The sequence below is a fragment of the Fundulus heteroclitus genome, chromosome 7 (genome assembly GCF_011125445.2).
Source record: "Fundulus heteroclitus isolate FHET01 chromosome 7, MU-UCD_Fhet_4.1, whole genome shotgun sequence".
Lineage (NCBI taxonomy): Eukaryota > Metazoa > Chordata > Actinopteri > Cyprinodontiformes > Fundulidae > Fundulus > Fundulus heteroclitus.
Genome location: NC_046367.1, coordinates 24,512,549 through 24,535,983, shown reverse-complemented (window position 1 = coordinate 24,535,983; position 23,435 = coordinate 24,512,549). Strand labels below are relative to the sequence as shown.

The 23,435-nt window shown below is 43.8% G+C and overlaps 1 protein-coding gene across 1 annotated transcript in view; it reads left to right on the top strand.

Moving 5' to 3' along the window:
* LOC105933605 (multidrug resistance-associated protein 4) overlaps window positions 1-23,435 on the top strand; it is a 101,491-nt gene that overhangs the window by 52,413 nt on the left and 25,643 nt on the right. Inside the window, exons 20-21 of the mRNA XM_036139248.1 lie at window positions 2,058-2,137; window positions 18,097-18,247. Of these exons, the coding sequence (XP_035995141.1) occupies window positions 2,058-2,137; window positions 18,097-18,247 (231 nt within the window). The remainder of the gene's footprint in view (window positions 1-2,057; window positions 2,138-18,096; window positions 18,248-23,435) is intronic.

Below are 23,435 nucleotides of genomic sequence, written 5' to 3'. Positions count from 1 at the left end.
CAAAAGTCTAATGGCGGCCACATTTAATAGTAATATGAACGGCTAACTAAAAAAAAAAATCTGATTTCAGCAAAAAAAATCGGAACTGAGCATCAAGACCTGCAGTGTGAGTGTAGCTTAAGTCTAAGCTATGGACTAGGCCACTTCAAGACCTTCCTGGATCTTTTTTGTGTCTTATAACCCAAATACGCTTCAGCTTAAGGTCATAAACTGATGGCTGAACTTTCTCCTTGATAATTATTAGTTCCATAAATTGTGGCAAGTCATCCAGGTCCAGAAGAACAAAGCAGTCCCCCGAACAGCACACTACTACCACCATGTTTGACTGCTGATGTGACATGTTTTTTTTTTTTAATGCTGTCTTGCTTTTATGTCGGCTATAACAGGATGTGTACCTTTCCAAACTCTTTCACTTTTGTCTTGGCTGCCCCAAGGCAGAATATTGTCCCTAGAATATTAGTGAAGCAGCTGTTTCAGCTCTTTTAAGTTTGCTATTAACACACCTTTTCAGCTCTGCCTAAAAAGTTATATGGGAGTCAGATTAAATTTCCCGGCAGATGTCTGGGGGGTATTTTTTCAACATTTCAACTAGTTCTTGCCCTGTTATGCCATTTATTTGTGAAGTTCATAAGTTTCTGTTTTCCTCTTTTTCCTCCAAATGTAGCAGTTGCCATTATGGCCAAACACCAAGAATATTAATCAGAGCAGAGGTCATGTCTTGGTACAAATTATAATCTGGTTTTGTATATTGCTTTTGGAGTAATGTTTTTTTTTCCTCCCTGAGTGGCCTTTTGGCCCATACCAATACAGAACTATTTTCAACGTGGGTAATGACACTCTATTACCAGCTTTGGCCTGCATCCTCACAAAGGCTTTTGCTTTTGTCCTGGGACTGATACTCGGATTTCACACCAAAACAAGTTCATTGTGATAGGTTCAGGCATCTGGAAATTGGACCAAAACGTGGAATCAGACTTGTGGAGGTCCACAATTCTCTTCCTGATATCTTGACTGATTTTCTTTTCATTCCTCCTTTATGTCCCACTGGGGATAAATGTGTTTGAGGTGTGGCATTAAAAATGCATCCGCAATTAACCTCAAATGTTGCGAAGCTTACAAGTCCACAACATTATCATATGGGCTTTTCCAAGTTGTTTAAAGGAATAATCTGAGTGTATGTAAACGTCTGACTCTTAAACAGGTGATTACATGTTTTCTAAAAGAGGTCTGTTAAGTACACGAATAATAATTTTGTGCAGTGTGTAAATATCTGGTTTTGACATTGTACCCAGCAATACTTAATTTTGAGATTTCTAGTGAAGCAATATAACATTACTTTGGAGTCACATTATCACGGAAAATACAAAGAAGCCATAGTTCCGCTGTGGCTACACTGCAGTCTGCCTCTCTGAATTCGTCAGCATCCTCCTGAGACAGAGAGAGTAGGTAGTAGGAAATGCACTGCAAGGATTGACTACAACTGACCCTGCAGTAAACACTGTGTGAACTCAGCTGGAAGTGTAATCCTATGTGCCGTGGGATCAGAATAAGAGGGCAAAGTCACTAAAGGGGTAACGAAGAAGGGGCTGCCACTGCACCTGCAGAGCACCATCCAACATAATGAACACCTGAGCAGATTGGAGGCAACTCAATTAATGTCACCGACACTGCCAGTTGGAGCATAAAGGCAGGTACGCAGCTTCTGTTGCCCTTTTGTTTCCAAACAATAGGCTCCCTCATGTATTCATCCAAGAGTAGGCCAGTCTTTATGAAATGCTGCACAAATAATGATTCATTGTTTAAACTAGATAGGGCTAATGCTTTTCATCTCAGTCTCTCAGCTCTGTACTATTGAATCTTCGGTGACTATTGAAACAGATGCTTTGCTGAAATAAAAAAAAAAAGTGTGACTTTGAATGGATTGAACATATCTGCATTTGACCCACGTTTGTAGTTCCAACTGTATCATTAGTGGATAGTGCAGGGTTGTTTATTTAAACAGATTTTCAAGGAAAATCTAGTAGTCCTGGCTTTGTCTGATTATTTTTTTTCCCCAGGGAGGATTCTCAACAGGTTTTCAAAGGACATTGGCTACCTAGACTCCCTGCTTCCATGGACGTTTGTGGACTTCACCCAGGTGAGTCGCACCTCGGCAGGTACGGCTGCCAACGCTGCGGTGCTGGGAGGTCATTTCATGCCTGGCTAAACCTGCTTTGTGGTCCGGGTCCCCTAATCTGGAAACAATTACTGTAGGATTACTCTGCAGCGCAGCCCAGCGCCTGCACAGATTTAATAAAAGTGTGCACACAGGCCGAGGGCGTGGCTCCCTCTGTGTGACACAACACAAGTCCTTAAAAAAATTGTGTATGGACACAAACAGTTATTGGGAGAAAGAAAGGGACCAAAAAAAAGAAATAAACCCTCATGAGGATAGAGGGAAACATCAGGGAGCCCAGGAGGGCATGACAAAAATGGCGTAGTGAGTGGCAAAGAGAAAAGGTAGCTATAGCACCATGTGGGGCACGAGTTTACGGAATAGATCCAGAACAGGACCTCCCTTCTGAGCAAAATGTACTCACTCTTTTACAGTCTTATTGGCCCATTAGCTAACGGCCACCCTAGAGCACAACCAGGTTGGGTTACCAAATGTGACCCCCCCTCCCGTGAAAGCCATCTACCACGAAAGCCTGTGGAGATGAGCTAGCTCATGCACCTAGTGCCACAAAGAAGAGAATGTTTGCCACACAATTCAAGGTAGAGGAGCAGGCGTGGCTCCTTGGTTCGGGCCAAAGAATAGAACAAAGGCGAGCTGAAAATGAATCCCCCCTCCACAATGCCTGAGTGATGTTTCTGGCAGATACCCATCTCGCTGTATACAAAAGCCATCTTAAATGCTGAAAGCACAAAAAAGATCATATGCACAAAAGCGTTTTGTGTGCAATAGTTCCCCCTCATTTTGATAAGATGAAAAACAACTTTCTAAAGGATGTTTAGGTCTTAATAGTTAAGTATATCATGACTGAAGACAATTGTTAATAAATGAGTGGTCGATTTAAAAATAGAAATTTGGAGGAGATAGTCACCAAAGCACTGTACAACGTAAGATGTAGAAGATCAAAACAAATAGAAAAACAGGGACTTAAAAGTAAAAGAAGAATAAAAGACCGCCTAGGGCTAAAACCTGAAAGAGTCGATCTGCTTTAGCGCTCACTCTCGTACATTGAATGACTAAAGCGTAACTAAATGTTTGTCAGAAGATTTGACGGTGTGCCAAACCAGTTACTGCTTCATATATGAGCAATTCTTTAAAATTAAGTCTAAACACAAAATCTAGGGCGGTATGAGCTTTTTTGTTTTGAACGTGTTAATAACCTTGCCACAGTCTTTTTTTATGACATATAAATTCTGTGGCTTTTTAACGAAACAGTAGCTATGGGTCACGGTCTAATTGTGAAACAAATGACCTGTTTATTTTCTGTTCAATGGGCAGCAAAACAGATTTGAGTTCAGCAATGTATGTAAAGTACATTCTTGACATGGGTGATGTACATAAAGAAACTATAGGTTTGCTAATGTGTGAGCACATCAGTTTATGTTTAGCACGGAATATTAAAAGGAAATTGTAGCTAGTCCTTTTAGCTGAGAGAGGCAGGGGTTTAAGATGTCTAGCCTATCAAGTTGTTTTCCTTAAAAGACAGAAATAATCAATTATTGTTGACATCAACATTTATTTTATTTTGATCGACATAATCATCCAGCAATCTTTATCAGCATGTGGAGTTGGATCAAAGTGGATAACATACCAAATGACACGACCGACAATGAAAGACATACAATAGAAAATCACCTGCAAACAAATGATAAGAAATGTTATTAAAAGATTGAATGAAACCTGACGAGGGAAGTGAAAACATGAAAATCACAAAGGACCAAGTATCATTCCTTGGGGAACCCCAAATGTTAAAGAAGCTTTTGGAGAACAGTTATAAGTTGGTTTTACAGATAAACTTCTATCTTTTAAATATGAGCTATATTTCAAAAGCAAAGCCAGAAATACCAGTCAGATGTTTTCCAGGTTAATTCTCACTTGTATTTCTTCTATAGTCACATGCTTTATACCAAATCTTTGTAAGAAAAACTAGCATTTAAACAAAGTGGAGGAAGACGTGACAAAGACTGACTATATAATATGCAGAGTGTTTCAGAAAGCACCAGAAAATGGTAGGTAATTGTGTTGGTGTACAAAGGTGGCATCATTTGGACAAAGCACCTTTGTTTAAGCTTCTCTCTGCTCTTGTTCAGGTGTCTTTCATTAGGCAGTCTTTAATGCTTCCAGGAAGGAAGATTTGCACTCTTTTTATCACAGAATTAGCTGCACAGAAAAGCTGCTGATCTTGACTATTGTTGCTCATTCGCAGAGGGACATTTCCCCATAGTCATTGTCTAAATGGTTGTCAGGGGGGAATAAAGTGAAACTTCATAAACAAAGCCCTAACTGGTTTATCTCTCTCTATGGAGAGAGGCCGCTTCTGTGTGGGGATTTGTGCCTGAGCCTTCCCTCCTTTATGGTGGAGTAAGCACTTCACAGCCCTTCAACACTGCCCCCATAGCTTCCTAACAAGGGGATTCCCTCAAGCTGGTGGAACCTGGTTACACCCCACAGCCCTGTTTTTTTGCACAGGTCTCATTTAGTAGTAATTTAGTATATTGAAGAAAAGACTATTTTCTCTCCCTCTCTTTATGGTCAGAGGACAAAGACAGAAATGTCAATTAAAAACACCTCAGCCTTTGGGGACTGTCAGCTTTTGTTTGGACTTGACCTTTAAATCCTGGGTTGCCTTTATTTTCATAAAGAGGGCAGAGCAGGAGGCCAAGACAATGAGGGGTGAATACAGGGGTCTTCGGGTGGAATCCGTGTGAAGGCTCTTGACAAGGTCCCACCACCAACTGTTAGATTCTGTTGCATTTACACCCCCTGCTTTAGGAAAAAAAAGAATTTTAATGGAAAATCAGGACACCCTCAATTTCATTTAAGTGTGTCTCAGGTTGGCTCTTGCTAGTGCTGATAAAGGATCTGTAAAGTAAGTCTTACAACTGGTGAGAGGGTCGCTAAGCAAAAATTTAAATGGATTATTAGAATAGGTGTGGAAAGACAAAATGAGCAATTTAAAGTTGGTATAATAATTTACTTTTTTAATGGGTTCAGGCTTCAAAATCATGGTACATAATTTTTATCATTTCAATGATAAAAATTATGAAATATATTTAAAAAAAATATGATAGGCAAAAAGCAAGCACAAGGTACCTAAGAACACAGTTGAAAGACTCAGAAGAGGGATGATGCTAAGTCTGGAATGCTTTGCAGGACAGCTGACAGCTTTGCCAGGGCCTGGGGCCCCCGCCGGCTGGAGTGACGCTATGCGTTGAATGTTATTCTCAATGCATTACACCATGTCCAACCAAGACAAAAGTAGGGATAGCAATTGAACAGAATTTAAGCTGATTTTATAAAGGGAATATTTGTGTTTGTAATTAACCCATGAGGAGGAGGAAGTTTGGAGAAAGGTTGTCTTGGAGCAGTAGCTTGCAGACCTAACAAACTAGCACTCTATTTGGGAATTTAAAAGCACACTGTTACAGACCCAATCTGCCTGTAATTTACTGAGGTGGTAAATAGATAAAAAAATAAAAAAAAACTATAATTGGAAACATTGACAATTTGGATGTTTTCAGATATACTTTGTAATTTCTGTCCCATTTGGGTAAACATTGTTACTCTGATATAGAAATACACTGGCAAGTTACTCACGACAACTGAGTCACCAATAGCTTACTTTGAATAAGTAAGCCATGCAGTGGTTATGTAAGTCTCACTTCTCTCCTCATAATCATATGTGTTTTACTCCACACGGTTGTGTTCCCGCATAAACGTTATTCCAAGGACACTGTCTGTTTTGTCACCCAAACCCCATGGATGGTCAACTTTTGCTTAATTTCCCCAGCTAGAACTAGACTTCAGCTGCAGTCCAACACATTCTTCTTTATTTGTATAAGGGATATAGAAACATTTAGTGGCAGCAGATGCTAAACATGCAGCAGAATTATTTTGAGAAAGCAGTTATTTATTAACCCAACCAGCTGATATCATAAGGTCTGTTGTACAAATACAGCTGTAAAAGAGATAATTTTTGTACATGATACTGTAAACTTTATGCTTGCAAATAACAGCTGCAGAGTCCTTTACCCCGTTTACACTACCCCTTTTTAACCGTGCCAGTCCGGGCTCGGTAACTCAGATAACTATCGAGTGTAAATGGAATGCAAACTGAACTGAACTGAGTCAGACACAACCGGACCGCGCTAAAGCTAGACCTGTTTGATGAGTGGGCTCAGCCCGGTTCTCTAATAACAAAGAGCGCATGAGCAGACCGTGTCATCTCCTTACAGCCAGCTGACATTGCAGACATTCATAAAAATACTAGCTTCCCTACCGTGACACACGATTTCCAGTGATGATTCTGCTTAGCAGTGTGATGAACCTCAGCGTCTGTCGTTGTTTCCTGCGTCTGTAAATCCTTATCAGACGTTCGTTTGTCTTATCCACTTCCCAAAAGCTGACTCTCTCAAGTAAATTTACCAAAAGTTGCCGTCTTCGCCTGACTCTCCACAAACAACGAAATATAACCAAACATTGTTACCGCTATTTTTATTTGCTTGATTTCCTCCTTCAATCCTAGAGAGCAGTAGTACCACAGATCGTCACTAGGAGGCGAGGAAACCAAGGAACCAAGATAGCGTGATGTGTAAACGGTCATCAGAACCAAGCTCGGCTTGGTTAACTGATCCAAGCTCGGACCGGGCTCGGCATTGATCGGTTTAACAAGGGTAGTGTAAATGGGGTTATAGTTTCATGTGAAACAGTCAACCATCAGTCACTGAAGACCCAGAAAAGTGCAATATAAACAACTATGACAAGTCAACACCTATGTACCTACTTACTTCGTTTTGGCTACAAAGGTATTCATTACTTATCTAATCTATAATTTCTGTATCTTTGCACACCGATTTGGAATGTATGACTGTTAAGTGTAAACCATTTCATTTACAGAAGGAAACACAAAGCTAGCATTGGAGCTACCACACATGATGATTCGTAAACAACAGGACTCTCTCTCTGAGGGTATCTTTAATATTGCTGGTGACTTTAATCATGCAAACCTCAGGTCAGTTCTTCTAAATTTCCCTTCAAAATGAAAAACCTGGGGGAAAGAACACTTTAGACCATGTGTACACAAATGTTAATAATCCATACAGACTTTGCAGTGTCCCCACCTTAGACGATCTGACCACATCTCTTCCTTAATCTTACGTACCTGTTTACAAACTGCTAATTAGCAGGCCAAAACCAGCCAACAGGGAGATCAGAGTCGGACCTGAGTCTGCATGATCATTACTGAAAAAAAACCCCACTTCATGAATACACTCTGGAATCTCTTTGCTCACGACAGCTTTGATTTTGACCACTATACAGCTTCAGTAACGTCTTACATTTGTTTCTGCATAAAGACTGTTACATGCACTAAGACAATCACTGTGTTCCCCAACCAGAAACTTTGGTTTAATAAAGTGGTGGGGAACCTGCCGAGGAGCAGAAATGCTGAATAAAGGGCCAGAGACACTGCTGCTTACAGCCTTATAAGAGCCAACCTTAAGTGTGACATCAAAGCTGCGAAATACAGTTACAGGCTCAAGATTGCAGAAAAATTCACAGACCTCAGAATCATGCGGCAGTGCTTATATACTCTCAGTTACTGCAAAACCAACAACGCTCTGCCTGCTGCTGGTGACCCTCAGTTTGCTGAGACCCTAAACATGTTTTTTGCCCATTTTGACAACCACAACGGCAACACGGAAGATGTGTAGACTATTGCCTGACCAGCAGCAGCTGACGAAGATGAGAAATGTGCTTTGTTGAGTCAAAACCAGGAGAATGACAGGACCTCCAGGCATGTGCAGACCAACTAGCAAAGGTATTTAGAAACATTTTCTACCTCAGCTTTACCTGGGCTACTGTACCAGTGCCTCAAATCCACAATCATCGGGCCCATTCCCGAGATGAAAAAGGGGAACAACCTGAATCACTACAGACTGGTTGTAATCCCCCCTGTGGTTTGTGAAATGTTGCTCATGGCCCACATAAACGTACAATCCCTGTACTAGTTCGCCTATGGAGCCAATAGGTCAACAGGGGATGCCAACACCATCAACCTACACATTGCCCTGAGCACCTGGAGAAGCAGGATACCTATAGGTCTGCCTGCTTTTCCAGAACTTCCGGTCAGCCTTGGTATCCAGACTGCACAACCGGCCTGAAGCTCCACCATCTGCAATGTTTGTACCCTGGACTTTATATCCAAGTGCACTCAGTAGAGTGGGGAACAGCACTTCTTCTACTGTCTTCTTAAACACTGCCATGCCCCATGCATGTGTACTGAGCCCCCTGCTGTTCCCCCTATTCACATCACCGAGGACCTCCCCTGGACCACCTATACTGTCGGCAATGCTCAGTCTGCATTTTTTTGAGGAAACTAAGGAAGGTTGGATTACCTCAAAACCTCTTCATGAACTTCTACTGATTGATGGGGAATAGCATCTTGACTTACGGCATCATAGCGTGGTATGCAGGGTATCACAAGAAGGAGCAGAAAGTGCTGCAGAATGTCATAAATGCAGCACAGGGTCTTACCCTCCAGCCATCATTCATATCTTTGAGACCTGATGATGTGATGCTACATGAATAAACCATCTCTCTACCACACATATGTACATTCAGCATGCCCCAACACATGCACACATACCATTTGATTGTAAGTACAATGTACATAATGAGCAATCATGAGCAATTTCCGCAACGAAACGTCTTCAAACTTTGGAAAAAAGTCCAGTTGTTTTGTTTTTTAACTTTTTTTTGGAGCAATGAGTAATGTTAAACCTTTTCAGTTTGAACCAGAGCGCCTTGAAATTGATGATAATAATAAATAATGAAACGATGAATGACACGTACATCTTGTAGGCCTGTATGATCTGGCAAGTAGTGATCTGTGTCCGGTGTCAGGTTCAATAACACATGCTTAGAATCTGATCGGTGTGATCTTCGATACGGACCAAAATTTCTGGGTCTTCAGTGCTTGATGGTTGACTGTTGCACACGAAATAAGGACAGTTGTTATTTGCAAGCATAAAGTTTACTGTAGCATGCACAAAAATTATCTCTTTTATAGCTGTACTTGTACAACAGCCCAAATTTCACAAGGAAATATCACTCTTAAAGAATTACAGCAGAGAGTACCATATTAGACTCAGTGGTGCAGTTGGTAGCACGGTTGCCTTGCAGCAAGAAGGTACTGGTTTTGAACTTCAGCCTGGGGTCTTTTCCATGCAGGGGGTCCCTCTGGATACTCCGGCTTCCTCCCAAAGTCCAAAAACATAATTTAGATTAATTGGTTGGATTAAGTGTGTGTGTGTGTGTGTGTGTGTGTGTGTGTGTGTGTGTGTGTGTGTGTGTGTGTGCATGGTTGTTTGTTCTGCTTTTCCCTGTGACTGACTGCCAAAGTTGTACTCTGCCTCTTGCCCATTGACCACGGCAGAAAGGCACAAGCTCCCCACGAACCTACATGGATAAGTGGGTATGGATAATGGATGGATCTTAGACTTACCAAGTCTCCATCACTACCATTAGAGGTTGACTACGTGCCAACTGGTTGTTTCAAAGGCAGGAAAGAGCATTTCCTGTTTTACCGTTACTTGTGGATATGTGGGCTAAGTTCTCCTTGCAATTTAAGTTGTGCAATGCGATGAGATGAGACTAAAAGTTATCTTTTTGACCACAAATATTGCAGGTGGGTCCTGCAAGAAACAAAGGATGAATATATAGAAAATATCTGCGATACTATAGGCCAGTCTCTGGGAAACTTTTTAAAGTACATGCAAAGTCTTTGAAAAACCTGTACATTTTGGATAACAACCGAGTAGATTCTGCCAGCTACAGGGCAATGACAATGAAAACAAATCACCAAATAAAAAAAACCCTTTTCCAGACCTAAAACATAGGAATAAACATTTATAACAAAAAAAAATCAATACTACTATTATAAAATTATGTACTATTTCCAAAGTGTTCTTTAAGTGCTGTCCTACTGATAAAATGATATTGTACTCAAATGTTTTAAATAAGGCCACTATATATCATGCTATAAAGCTTAAACATAGAGTTGGCGATTTTTCCAGAAGAATCCCCAAGTCCATTTTTTAATAACTGCAAATGTGCAAAACCGTCATTCCTGCTCTTCCACTCTCATAAAAAAATCTCCCAAATCCGCTCTGGTCTCATTTCTTCCTACTGAGGCCTTCCTCATCTTCTCATAAACTTGTACGCGGTTTCCTTCTTGCGACTCACACCCATGTTCAAAGTATACGGTGTGAGCAGTGGAGCTACAATGGACGGCTAACAACGAGGCTAACCGCTAAGCTGTCCCGATACATAAACACTAGAAGCGTGCAGCCAGCAAGCGGATACGCGTCAGAATGATGGCGTGTGAGACAACCAATAGATAAGGTGATACCCCTGGAACCTGAGGGACAGAGGCGGCAAAGGGCAGTGATTTGTCAGAGTTTCTACAAGCCTGCAGCTCTTGCAGAGATCTAATATTTTAACATCCTTTTTCTGAATACATAATGTGTTTACTACTGTCAGGATTGAAGGACCGTTTTACCCAGTATGACAAAAAGTGTTTCTGAACAGGATTACCAACTATAGCTTTAATATGCTCAATCTAAAGGTAGCGTTTTAAAAAATACAATTTTGTTTGAGATTATTCCCCTGTAATAAATAAAAAGGTGCTAACAATATTGCAGGCTCTGCTGCATGGTTTCCAAAAGCCTTATTTGATTAAACTTTTAATTCACTGATCTGATGCGTTGGTTAGTGTAAATATACAACAAAAAGATATGAAAACAATATTGTTGCAAGGATGCTTGTGCATGGACTTAAGTGGCCGGTCAGCAATACCACACATGGTCATTTGATGGCGAGCATCGGCCGGGAAAAGCTTCCCAGTGTGTGTATGTGTGGTCTTCCCTTGATGCTGCGGTCCAGCACCTCAGCTGCTCTGACTCAGACATGCAGGGCAAGGCACTGGGTCCTGTGAGTCTGGGAACTTACGTAACAAAGTCAGGATCTAATCTCGAATCTCGCCTTGCGTCAGTATGAAGAGGATAATGAATTTGGTTGCTTTTTGTGACTTTTGAATCTCAGAATTGTTGTTTATTGTGCATTTGAAAATGGTTCTGTGTTGTTTTCAACAGAATGACGCTGAGTGAATGAATGACTTTGCTAGGCACTGGTGATTTATAGTGGAGAGTGGGGGGGGGGGAGGGATTTCAAAGCCTCTCTCTTATTTCCAAAACGGGGTTGGAAATCAGCAGCTTGACTGAACCCAAATAAGTGACTTCTTTTTACCTTTTCAGAGCACACAAAGGTCTAATCCTCGGACTACTTGAGCCACCAATGTAGACAGCGGCTGAGACCACCACAGTATGTGTCAGACCCTCCTCGCCTCCACACAAAACACATTGACTGCAGCTTTATGAAGTGAAAATGGCCCAGAAAGGGGAAAATGTGAAGGAGGTGTCCACAGTCATTTCTTGCGAAGAAAAGCCGCAGCATCTGGGCATTTAATTCTAAAATAAAGCCCAAACACTGAGTAGAATGGATCGGGTCACCTCTATTGTTCCAGAGCCCAAGTGGAACAGCCTTGTTTTGTTTCAGTACCACTGACCCTTGTGACTTATTTGTGCCGCTCCATCACAAAAAGCGTGGAGTAAAAAAAAAAGAGAGGAAAAAAAGGTTTTGGGAAGAAAGAAGAATTCTTTTGAGATATCTGCTCTGACATGCTCTCCTGTTATTTCCTGTTTTCTGTGCACTTTTTCTTTTCCCAGTGGCAAAGTTTGCACACTGTCAGTAAATAAAGGGAGGATGAAAAAGGGGTTGTAAAAAGCATAATGATTCCTTGTGTCCGGAGGGATGTTTAATTAAAGCGACGTGTTTATTTTCAGTTGTGGAACAACAGTTGCTATCATTGCCGAGCACAAATATAGCAATTAACTTCAATTTTCTGCATTTACTTGGACATCAAAGAGCTGATAGAATCGTTGGAAAAATAAAGCAATTAGGGTCAGCGGAGATCTGAATGGTCTTTGGACACGGCAGCGCGCCCAGTTTGCCTGGATGACTGAATCACATGCGTGCGGTAGCTTTCTTTTCTCGCTAAAGAGCTATTAGCGCTAATTCTTTATTTAAACTGTTTGTATACAAAACCTTTCATCCCTTTATCAACTTTTATGTGCAGCGGGATGTGGCTTTGGGAGGTTTCTGTTCCTGTGTGGTTTCATAGGGGATGTGGATGCGGTCCGAGGGGGTGAGGTGGGTGCTTGCAAGGGATCACTTATCCCAGTTATCTGTATGTGTTGTGGGTGGGGGCTCGTGGTGTTCCCGATGCTCATGTGATAAAACACCAAACCACGCAAATAGGTCACATCAAACAGGGTCCCGGTGACATCGGGCCCTGGGGAACAGGAGGAGGCAAGATTTTCTTTCTAATGGTTCCTGTTTCTCAGCTGGCCCCTTGAATGACCCCACCGACAGATAAGCTGGGTTAGGCTCAGACCTTCGGTGGCTGTGTCTGAAATAGGCCCAATTAGAAGGCATATTTTCGGAAATAGCAAATGTGAAAGCAAAGCTTCACAGTGTCAGCCAGTCATCAGCTGGGGAGCAGAGGAGAACCAGTGTACGAGATAAGACATTGGTTCAGTTAATATCCGATCCCCTTGAGAGAAGGCTGGATAACATGCAGTGATGGCTCGCCGTTGTTGGTTGTTTGAGAGGTATGCCAAGACAATTATTTTCTGTCCTACCATCACATACATACATGTGTGGAGTTTCCTAAACGCTTCTAAAAAGGTGTACTTTAGTCCGAGGAGACCAAGATTGAGTATTTCTGTATCAATACCAGTTATGTCGATTTGAGTTTAAGACTCCCACCAGTGGGTGTATTCAATTCAATTTCATTTATGTAGCGCCAAATCAAAGCACGTCATCTCAAGGCCCTTTACAAAGTCAAATTCAATCAAATCATACAGATTGGTCAAAAAGTTTCCTATCTAAGAAAATAAAGCAGATTGCATAAAGTCTTGACAAGCAGCATTCACTCTTCCTGAAAGAGCGTAGAGCCACATGGACAGTTGTCTGCATTGTCCATGGCTTTGCAGCAATCCCTCATACTGAGCATGCATAAAGCGACAGTGGAGAGGAAAACTCCCCTTTAACAGGGAGAAAAACCTCCAGCAGAACCAGGTTCATCTGCCTTAACTGACTGGGGGTTAGAGAAGACAGAGCAGAGACACAAAAAGCACAGAAGCACACATTGATCCAGGAATCCTATCTATGTTTTCTGGGTGGTGCATTAAATTGTAAACAATTAAAAGATAATGGTTAATAAATATTCAAAGAATTAAATATAATCATTAAATATTCATGTGGTGTTTTAGGCCAAAGTCCAAACAGTGCAGGATTGGATTCCTAACCAACAGCGAATCAGAGTTGCACTAGACATCATAGACTTGATGAGGAAATAGTTATTTCAGTCGGTTAAGACTTGAGAAAATCTCTGTCAGATACTTATTCAGTTCAGCCAGGAAGAAATTAATGAATCTATGGGAAAGCATCTCAGGCCACTAATAAATGTGGTGGAGGATATGTGATGCTCTGGGCCTGTTTTCTCTTTCAAGGGTCTTTTGGAACCTTGGGCCATCCGTATGCGTAAGTATAAGGGGGGATTTGGGTTGTAATGTGGCACAGTATAGCTTGTTGGTAATCAGGCAAAGGGGTGAGGAAGAAGACATACAGAAACGGCGGAGCTTCTTCATTCACATTCAGCCTCACTCACCAACTCATTTTACTTTGGTGCCTCTGTTTGTCTTGTTCTGAGAAGACAAACAGAAACCAAAAACAAGTAGGAATAAAATGTAGAAACAAAATAGAACATGGGAGAATATAGACCAAAAGCAAACATAGAAAACAGTTGGACTACAAAGTTAGACTAATGACGTTTCAGTAAAACAGTTTACCTAGAAGGTAATCCTAAACAAATGTGTTTTCAATCTTGATTTAAAGTAACTCAGGCTTTCCGCAATTTTATAGTTTTCTGGAAGTTTGTTCCAGATAAGTGGAGCATAGGAACTGAATGCTGCTTCTCCTTGTTTGGTTCTGGTTTTAGGTATGCAGAGTAGGCTGGAGCCAGAAGACCTTAGTGGTCTGGAGGGTTGATACACTGATAACAAGTCTGTGATGTATTTAGGTGCTAAGCCATTCAGGGATTTATAGACTAACAGAAGTATTTTAAAGTCTATTCTCTGAGATACAGGGAGCCAGTGGAAGGACTTTAGAACTGGGGTTATGGGCTCTACTTTCTTAGTCTTAGTGAGGACGCGGACAGCAGCGTTCTGGATCAGCTGCAGCTGTCTGATCCACTTTTTAGGCAGAACTGTGAAAACACGGTTGCAGTAATCGACTCTACTAAAAATAAACGCATGGATTAGTTTTTCCAGGTCCTGCTGAGACATCAGTCCTTTAAACCTGCAAATGTTCTTCAGGTGATAGAAAGCCGACCTTGTAATTGTTAATTGTTAATTGTCTTGACAATGTTAGAAAAGCCTGTGTGTGTGTGTGGTGGTATTCACATGAGCAAACAGAGCGTAAATGGGCCTTTAGGCTTGAATCTATATCTGCCCCCTTAAGGGACGGCACAATATTGTTGGTTTTATTGAGAGGCATGCTGGGAAAAAAAGTTTTCTCTGTCCTACCGTAGCAAAAATAAATGTGGGGCTTTTACGAAATGCCACTTCAACTATTAGCCAAGTCAAGGTTTAAGCTTTTTTGTATCAAACCCTCCACACAGCTCTAACATGAATGTGTGGAAAATCATTTTAGGTGAATTATGTGGCTTGAAAGGGTGATGTAACTGCCGCATTGCATTGTGGGATACCTGGATACAGGCTCCTGTTTGTTTTCACCGCCTTCATCTACATCACCTTCCAGGTGTCCATTGCCTTTCTCTTTAGTATGGTCTATTTTTCAAGCACCTTGAGTCTATATCTGTTACAGCAAAGTCGCCGAAGCAGCAATGTAAACAAAAGCCGTTGCCCCAGAAAATCACGACTGCATCCCACAATGCATTGCAAAGTCACGTGCCCCTTTCAAACCACATGGTTGAGGACATGTAATGTTTTGGGCCTGCTTTACTACTATTGGCCCTAGGAGCCTGGTGAAAGTGCACAACATCATGGACTTGTCAAAATATCAGGAAATTTAAAAATTTAAATCTGGTGGCGTCTGCCTGGAAACGTTCTGCCAGGAAAATTATGCATTTGAATTGAATTCAGAATTAGAATTCAGATTAACCAACAGCATATGTGAAAGAACAGTCTCCTATGGTGTCAACCAGTCATTAGCTGAGGAGCAAAGGAGAACCAGTATACACGATAAGACGTTTGTTCAGTTAATATTTTATCCCCTCAAGGAAAGGCTGGATAACATGCAGTGATGGCCCGTGCGCCATCATCTCACTTTGCAGTCTGGTAGCCTTCCATCAAAGCTTAGATTGAAACTTATGTACTGTGAAATTCTTGGGATCAGTTGTGCTCAGTAGCTTTCACTCTCTGTTTGATTGTGCGGGCTCCACTACAGCAATGGTTGGACTAGTAATTCCCTCTTATCTGAACTGCAAATGGAATTGAGTGGCTTTTCATCATAAACCTACATTGAAAGTGATCATGCTTAAATGTGCGCATAAGTGGCAGATAAAAATCCACAATTAAGGTGGTAAATTAAATTTTCATCTCTCGGAGGGTAGTCGGAGACCACTGAAGGTAAGAGTATGATCCTAATCTTTGGTTTTTAGGATTCATCTCCACCAAAGTTTCTAATTTTAAGGTGTGGGGTTTTCATGTTGTGTGTTATTATAGGTCTTTGACCAAGCATTTATTTAATACAAGTAAGAAAAAAAAGTTTGCCCACTGAAGAATGTAATCTAAATCTGTTATTAGCACAAAAACTGAAATGTTTGCAGAAACGTAATAAAAACTAAAATATCAAAATGTCTGAGATAGTTTAAGTGTCTTCGACTAAAAACATTTAACACTAGAGATGTACTGAGGCACTAGGGATCTCCCAATATTAAATCCCCACCACATTTATTGTCAAATTAAAGTACATTTCATGTCTGTCCACTGCTGTGAGCGTATGACCTCATCTGGTGAAGTAAGTCTAAGCTGTTATGATGAATCCCCAATATGAACTTTAGTGCTTTAAGCTTAAAACCTTATACTATCTAAGTTTAAAACACTTATTTTGAAGTAAGAAAAGAATTTATTCATGAGTGCAGTGAGTTGACACAGTGGACGAACAAAGGCTTCTCCTTTGGCTTCCCAACAACACTCACTTACAAAAGGACTGGAGAAGCCTCCACCTGTTTTAAATTGTGACAACGTTTGAGGAAAAGAAGAAGCAGCGCGTTGTGTGAATAAAACAATTGGATTAGCATTAGGTGCTGCCACTGAGGATAAAGTTATCATCTGCTCTAAAGTTTCCTGTGACGCTAAATCAAAGGCCTATTTCACAGTGTTTTTAAAAGTCTGGACTGCATTTGATCGACTCTACTTTGAAATCTAAAATACAGTGATCAAGTCGAATGATAACGCGCTGAACTAATTCTTGAAAATATATGAAAGATTTATGAAAAACTGCGTTGTAATTTAAAAAAGAAAAGCACAAAAGGAGACAATTTTCATGCCTCCTACACGGGTCGACAGAGAATAATAGGATTTTCTTGCAACTGGAAGGTTGTGGGTTCAATTTCAGCTTGCCTCTGTCACAAATAGACGTGGCCCTGGGTAAGGTCAACCGATTTGCATATCGGTGTATAAATGTGCGAACATTTGTGAGTGCTATTGGGTGAATGTAGCTATAGTGTAAAGTGCTTGGGCTAGTCAGTATACCTAGAAAATACTGTATGAATTCAGTCAAATAACCAAAATAATTAGTATTAAATAAAAGCTTTTTTTTAGGTAGACAACTTTTTTTCATAATTATCTTTAGCTGTTGATCTATTTTTTTTTTTTGGGAATTTGGATTTTGAACATCTAATACAGGTGCACATAAAAAGTCCCTTTACAATTGACATTTACTGAACAGAGCAATCAAACAACAAGTGTACTTGGCAGCATGCCGGTAAATCGTTGAAAGTATGTTTGGATTTCTTGCTGTTTATGTTTATATCTATGTAATCTCTTGTTTATTGCTTTAAAAAGTACAGTGAATAAATCCTGTGAGGTGATCACTGTCAGATGGGTTTATACACACTTTTTTTTTTTTTTTGCCGTTGATGCTGGTAGTCTTTAGGGTTCTTTATCAGAGGCTTGTTTTGTTTTCTACTCTGTTGGTTGCGGTCTCTTTGGTTGCCATCAGACTCATCGCCACCAATCCTGTTCAGGCATCACTGGTCTCCTGGTTTAGATGTGTCACAGAGCCATTAACAAAGGTGATGAGTCACTATGTTGTTGAGGGTTGTGCAGTTAGACTGTAATGTATCAGACACCCACAGTGTGGTTCCCAGAGCTCTGTGCCAGTCACCGTGGCCGTGCCCACTGGCCGGCTGTTCTGCCAGCTAGGCTTACAGGCCAGAAGTGTTGAAGGGAAAGCCCAAGAGAGCCAGGGATATGAGGCTGCTGTGGCCAAGTGGTAAATTCTCACCTGCTACTAAGTGAGAATTAGCGCGGCGATCGTTTTCCTTTCACACTGTGAGTCACATAAGCCCGATCCCACAACCCGCTGTTACTTAACAAACGGTCTCACATGAAGCAGAAACACATATACTCTTATTCTGGTGTCAGAAGCAGACCTCAGTGCTCCAAACTCATACCAATCAGCAAAGCCCTGTGTTCTGTGAACGCTTGGCTCATACGTTCTCTTCTCTTTTTTAGGTGTTTCTGCAAGTCATTGGCGTCATTGCAGTGGCCGGGGTCATCATCCCCGGGATTCTCATACCTGTTGTCCCTCTTCTCGCTGTTTTCCTCTTTCTGCGGCACTATTTCCTGCAGACCTCCAGGGACATCAAGCGTCTAGAGTCTACAAGTAATCTTTAAAACTTTTTTTTTGCTTTGAGGGGATGGTAGGCTCTTCCATTTGTGGGGATAGACAAAAGTCGACCAAAGGAATGCTAATAGACTACTACAGAAAGCTGTGGTATTAGCATAAAGGCTAAAGGTGGCAGTAACCCATGGCTCGGCCACAAGCAGTTTCCTCAAGAGATTAGGGTTCATGACATCACATACAAAGGCAAAAATGCCAAGTGGCATGACTAGGCCATCGTTTGTCTTTTATTCTTGGCTTTAAAACCTTAAGGCTGAAAGGAAACATTTAGATTTTTTTCAGTGACTTTGTAAGACTAGAAAAATAGAAAACAAAAGAGCAATGAGAAACCAAAGTAGAACAAGGTGCCTGCTAATCATTTGTCTGATGAAGTACATAAAGATATTTATCAGGTAACCATTTAACAAATCATTAATGCACACATTAAAACATTTACACCTACTATTGTTATGATATATTTTTCTGGGATGAACCCGGACACAGCACGCACACACAGAGTCAGTTCTTATGAGTGAGTTTTATTGAATAGTTTGGAAGATGGAGGATGAGACCAGAGTCTTTCAACGGACGGAGGTGAAGGGTGTAGAAGCTGGCTGGCAGGAGGAGTGTGGAGAGACTGACCGGGAGGAACTCTGGAGCCGAGCACTGGAGAGCAGGACCTCTGAGCAGAGCCGTGGAGCGCAGAGCATCAGAGCCGAGCAGAGCAGTGGCGAGCAGAACGTCAGAGCCGAGCAGAGGCGAGCAGAGCATCGGAGCCGAGCAGAGCATCAGAGCCGAGCAGAGGCGAGGCAGAACGTCAGAGTCGAGCAGTGGCGAGCAGATCATCAGAGCCGAGCAGAGCATCAGAGCCGAGCAGAGCCGAGCTGATCATCAGAGCCGAGTAGAGGCGAGCAGAACGTCAGAACCGAGTAGTGGCGAGCAGAGCATCAGAGCTGAGCAGAGGCGAGCAGAACCTCAGAGCCGAGTAGTGGAGCACAGGACGTCCGAGCCGTGCAGTGGAGGGCTGAACGTCCGAGCCGAGCGGTGGAGGTCTGAACGTCTGAGCCGAGCGGTGGAGGTCTGAACGTCTGAGCCGAGCGGTGGAGGTCTGAACGTCTGAGCTGAATACTGGAGGAAACAAAACTGTCGGAAAGTCTATGGGCTGACTGTAACATGACCAGGTGAACGGAGTCTTCAGGCTGACGGGTACGAACGGAGCTGACAAGAAAAACTGGCAGGGACTGAGCGGGAGTGAACGCTATGGACCGGCGACGGGAACAGAAAGAGGTGAGTCTGATAAAGCGGTGGGAACAGGTGGAAGCAGTTGTGGGTTAATTGCAGCCTGCCAGGTGAAACTGATCAGGCTGCGCAGGAACAAGAGAGAGGGAGAGAGGCTCAGCATGCAGCCAATAAGCTGCATCCTGACAGTACCCCCCCCCCCAAGGCCGGACACCGGACGGCCCAGAATCCCCACGCCGGGCGGGTGGAGGGGGCCCAGGAAGGCGGGCAAGAGTCGAAACCGAACTCTGAGGGACCAAAGAGCCTGCAAACACAAAAGGGGCCAGAGAATACGGGGAACCAAAGGGGCCAGAGAACACGGGGAACCAAGGAGCAAGAGAACACTGATGTGCCAAAGCACAATCAGGGGGCGGCACATCAGGGAAAGGCACGAACGCTTGACTGCGCCGGGGGAAAAAGCGAGTGCTTGGCAGCGCTGGGGAAAGAGCGAGCGCAACACAGCGCCAAAGGGAAGGAACGGGCGCAACACAGCGCCAAAGGGAAGGAACGGGCGCAACACAGCGCCAAGAGGGAAAGAACGGGCGTACACAACGCCAAAAGGGAAGGATCGGGCGTATGGAAACGCCAAAAAGGGAGGGATCGGGCGTATGGAAACGCCAAAAAGGGAAGGATCGGGCGTATGGAAACGCCAAAAGGGAAGGAACGGGCGTATGGAAACGCCAAGGGCAAGGAACGGGCGTGTGGAAACGCCAAGGAGAAACAATGCCGAAGCGTGAGAGGAGCGCTGGGGCCCAAGGAGCGAGATCGCCGGGGCGTGAGGGAAACGCCGAGGCGAAACGGACGCATGACAGCGTCAAGGGGAAAATATAGGCGTACGAAAACGCCAAGAGGGAAGAACGGACGTACTTAACGCCAAAGGAAAAGAACGGGCGTACAAAACGCCAAGGGGAAAGAACGGGCGTACTTAACGCCAAAGGGAAGGAACGGGCGTACTTAACGCCAAAGGGAAGGAACGGGCGTACTTAACGCCAAGGGGAAGGAACGGGCGTACTTAACGCCAAAGGGAAGGAACGGGCGTACTTAACGCCAAAGGGAAGGAACAGGCGTACTTAACGCCAAAGGGAAGGATAGGCGTACTTAACGCCAAAGGGAAGGATAGGCGTACGACAACGCCAGAGGGAAGAATAAGCGTACGACAACGCCAGAGGGAAGAACAAGCGTACGACATCGCCAGAGGGAAGAACAAGCGTACGACATCGCCAGAGGGAAGAACAGGCGTACGACAACGCCAGAGGGAAGAACAGGCGTACGACAACGCCAGAGGGAAGAACAGGCGTACGACAACGCCAGAGGGAAGAACAGGCGTACGACAACGCCAGAGGGAAGAACAGGCGTACGACAACGCCAGAGGGAAGAGCAAGCGTACGACAACGCCAGAGGGAAGAACAAGCGTACGACAACGCCAGAGGGAAGAGCAAGCGTACGACAACGCCAGAGGGAAGAGCAAGCGTACGACAACGCCAGAGGGAAGAACAAGCGTACGACAACGCCAGAGGGAAGAACAGGCGTACAAAAACACCAAGGCTCAACAACTCCTGCTGGAACACGACTGGTGTACAGAAACGCCAGGGGAAAACCCGCCGGGGCGTGAGGGAAACACCGGGGCTTGGGGAAGAGAACGCCGGGGCGTGGGGAGAACGCCGGGGCGCGAGGAAGAAGAATGCCGGGGCGCAAAGGGAACGCCGGGGCACAAGGGAAACAGGAATATCTAAAACACCAGGGAACAAGAACGGAGGGCGTACTAACACGCCGAGGAACCGAGAAAAGAGGGCGTCCTAACACGCCGGGGAACCACGAATTAGAGGGCGTCCTAACACGCCGGGAAACCGAGAATCAGAGGGCGTCCTAGCACGCTGGGGAACCGAGAATCAGAAGGCGTCCTAACACGCCGGGGAACACTAAATCTAAACGCCAGGAAAACAGGACCTAAACACCAGGGAACTAGAGGGTGAGCTAGGCAGCAACAGGCCAAGCGCGCCAGAGGGAACAGACAGCGACTTAAGCACCGGAGGGCTCTGGCAGCGACCTGCGTGCGCTGGGCAGCGACAGGTTGGCGCACCAGAGGGCTCAGCCGGCGACATCGGAGCGCCGGAGGGTTCTGGCGGCAACCTGCATGCGCAGGGCAGCGACAGTCTGGCCCACCAGAGGGCTCAGCCGGCGACATGGGTGCGCCGGAGGGCTCTGGCAGCGACCTGCACGCGCCTAAACAGGGGAACAACACAGATACACTAGGGCAAGACAGAACAAAACAACTACGGAAGGGAACTAAACTAACCTAAACAGGGCAAAACATACAACGAAAACAGGAGAAGGGTGTAGGGACCTAGAAAGCGCAGGGACCTAGAGAACGCAGGGACCTTTAAGAGCGCTGGACTCCATCCAACGCAGGAACCCATACAGCGCAGGAACCCAGATGGCGCAGGAACCCTGACACCTAAATACTAAAGGGGGGAAAAATAAGGACAAAACAAAACTAAAAATAAGAAAAACAAAAAAAACAAATACAGAACAAGACTAGAACTACAGGGCTAGGACAGAAACTACAGAGGCTAGACTGGAATTACAGGGGCTAGACTGAAACTACGGGGGCTAGACAGGGACTACAGGGTCAAGACAGGGACTACAGAGCTGACGAAACTACAGGGCTGACGAAACTACAGGGTCTCAAACTGAAAAATCAAAACAAGACTGGTAAACTAGGAAAGGAACCAAAAGCTAAAGCAAAACTATGAAACGAAACAGAACAGGGAGATGAGGGCAAGTACGACTAAATTAATGAAAAACTAGATAACTAAAGCTAGAAATCTGTACAGAAGCAAGCAAGAAGTCTAAAATAAAAAACTGGAACTCAAAAACAAAACTCAGAAGACTAAGGCGAACCTAGAACACTAAATCAGGGCTATGGCTAAAACAAGAAGACGGAGAACAAAACCCGAACTAGCTGACTAAGAAAACCAAAAACTAGACTACTAAAAAAAACCCGAACGACTAGAGTAAACCTGGGACACAAAAACCCGGACAAAACCAACAAAATAAAACACAATACTCAAAAGCAACATAAATCTCAAAAAATCCTAAGTAAAGCAAAACTAAGGTTGAGCCAAAACAAAGAACAGAAGGCGGAAATAAATCTTCTAAAACAATAAAAAATATACAAAAAGACTAGAAACTAAAGCAGATCTAGAACACAACACCAAAAAATAACTCCAAACAAAAACCAGAAGGCGCTGGGCAGCAAAGTCTGAATCTGCTGGGCAGCAGCAAAAGTTAACGCTGGGCAGCGACGACGAGGAGCGCCGTCTTTAACGGCTGCGCAGCGTAGGAGGCGGAACTTGCAAAAAACGAACCAGGAAACAGAGTCAGAAGCGGGGCGTCGCGGATGCGACCTCGGCAGACGAACCAGAAGCGTAACGTCGCAATCCAGCGACCATGGCGAAACAGAGGCAAGGCGTCGCCGCACGGCGACCCAGGCGAGGCGAGACGGAAGCGTGGCGTCGCAACTTTGCGACCCAGGCGAGACGAACCGGAGGCGATGCAGATCCTACCAGCTTCTACACCAGGCTCTGTGCGTGCTCGGGTTCATCCCTGGGCCGGTCCATAATGTTATGATATATTTTTCTGGGATGAACCCGGACACAGCACGCACACACAGAGTCAGTTCTTATGAGTGAGTTTTATTGAATAGTTTGGAAGATGGAGGATGAGACCAGAGTCTTTCAACGGACGGAGGTGAAGGGTGTAGAAGCTGGCTGGCAGGAGGAGTGTGGAGAGACTGACCGGGAGGAACTCTGGAGCCGAGCACTGGAGAGCAGGACCTCTGAGCAGAGCCGTGGAGCGCAGAGCATCAGAGCCGAGCAGAGCAGTGGCGAGCAGAACGTCAGAGCCGAGCAGA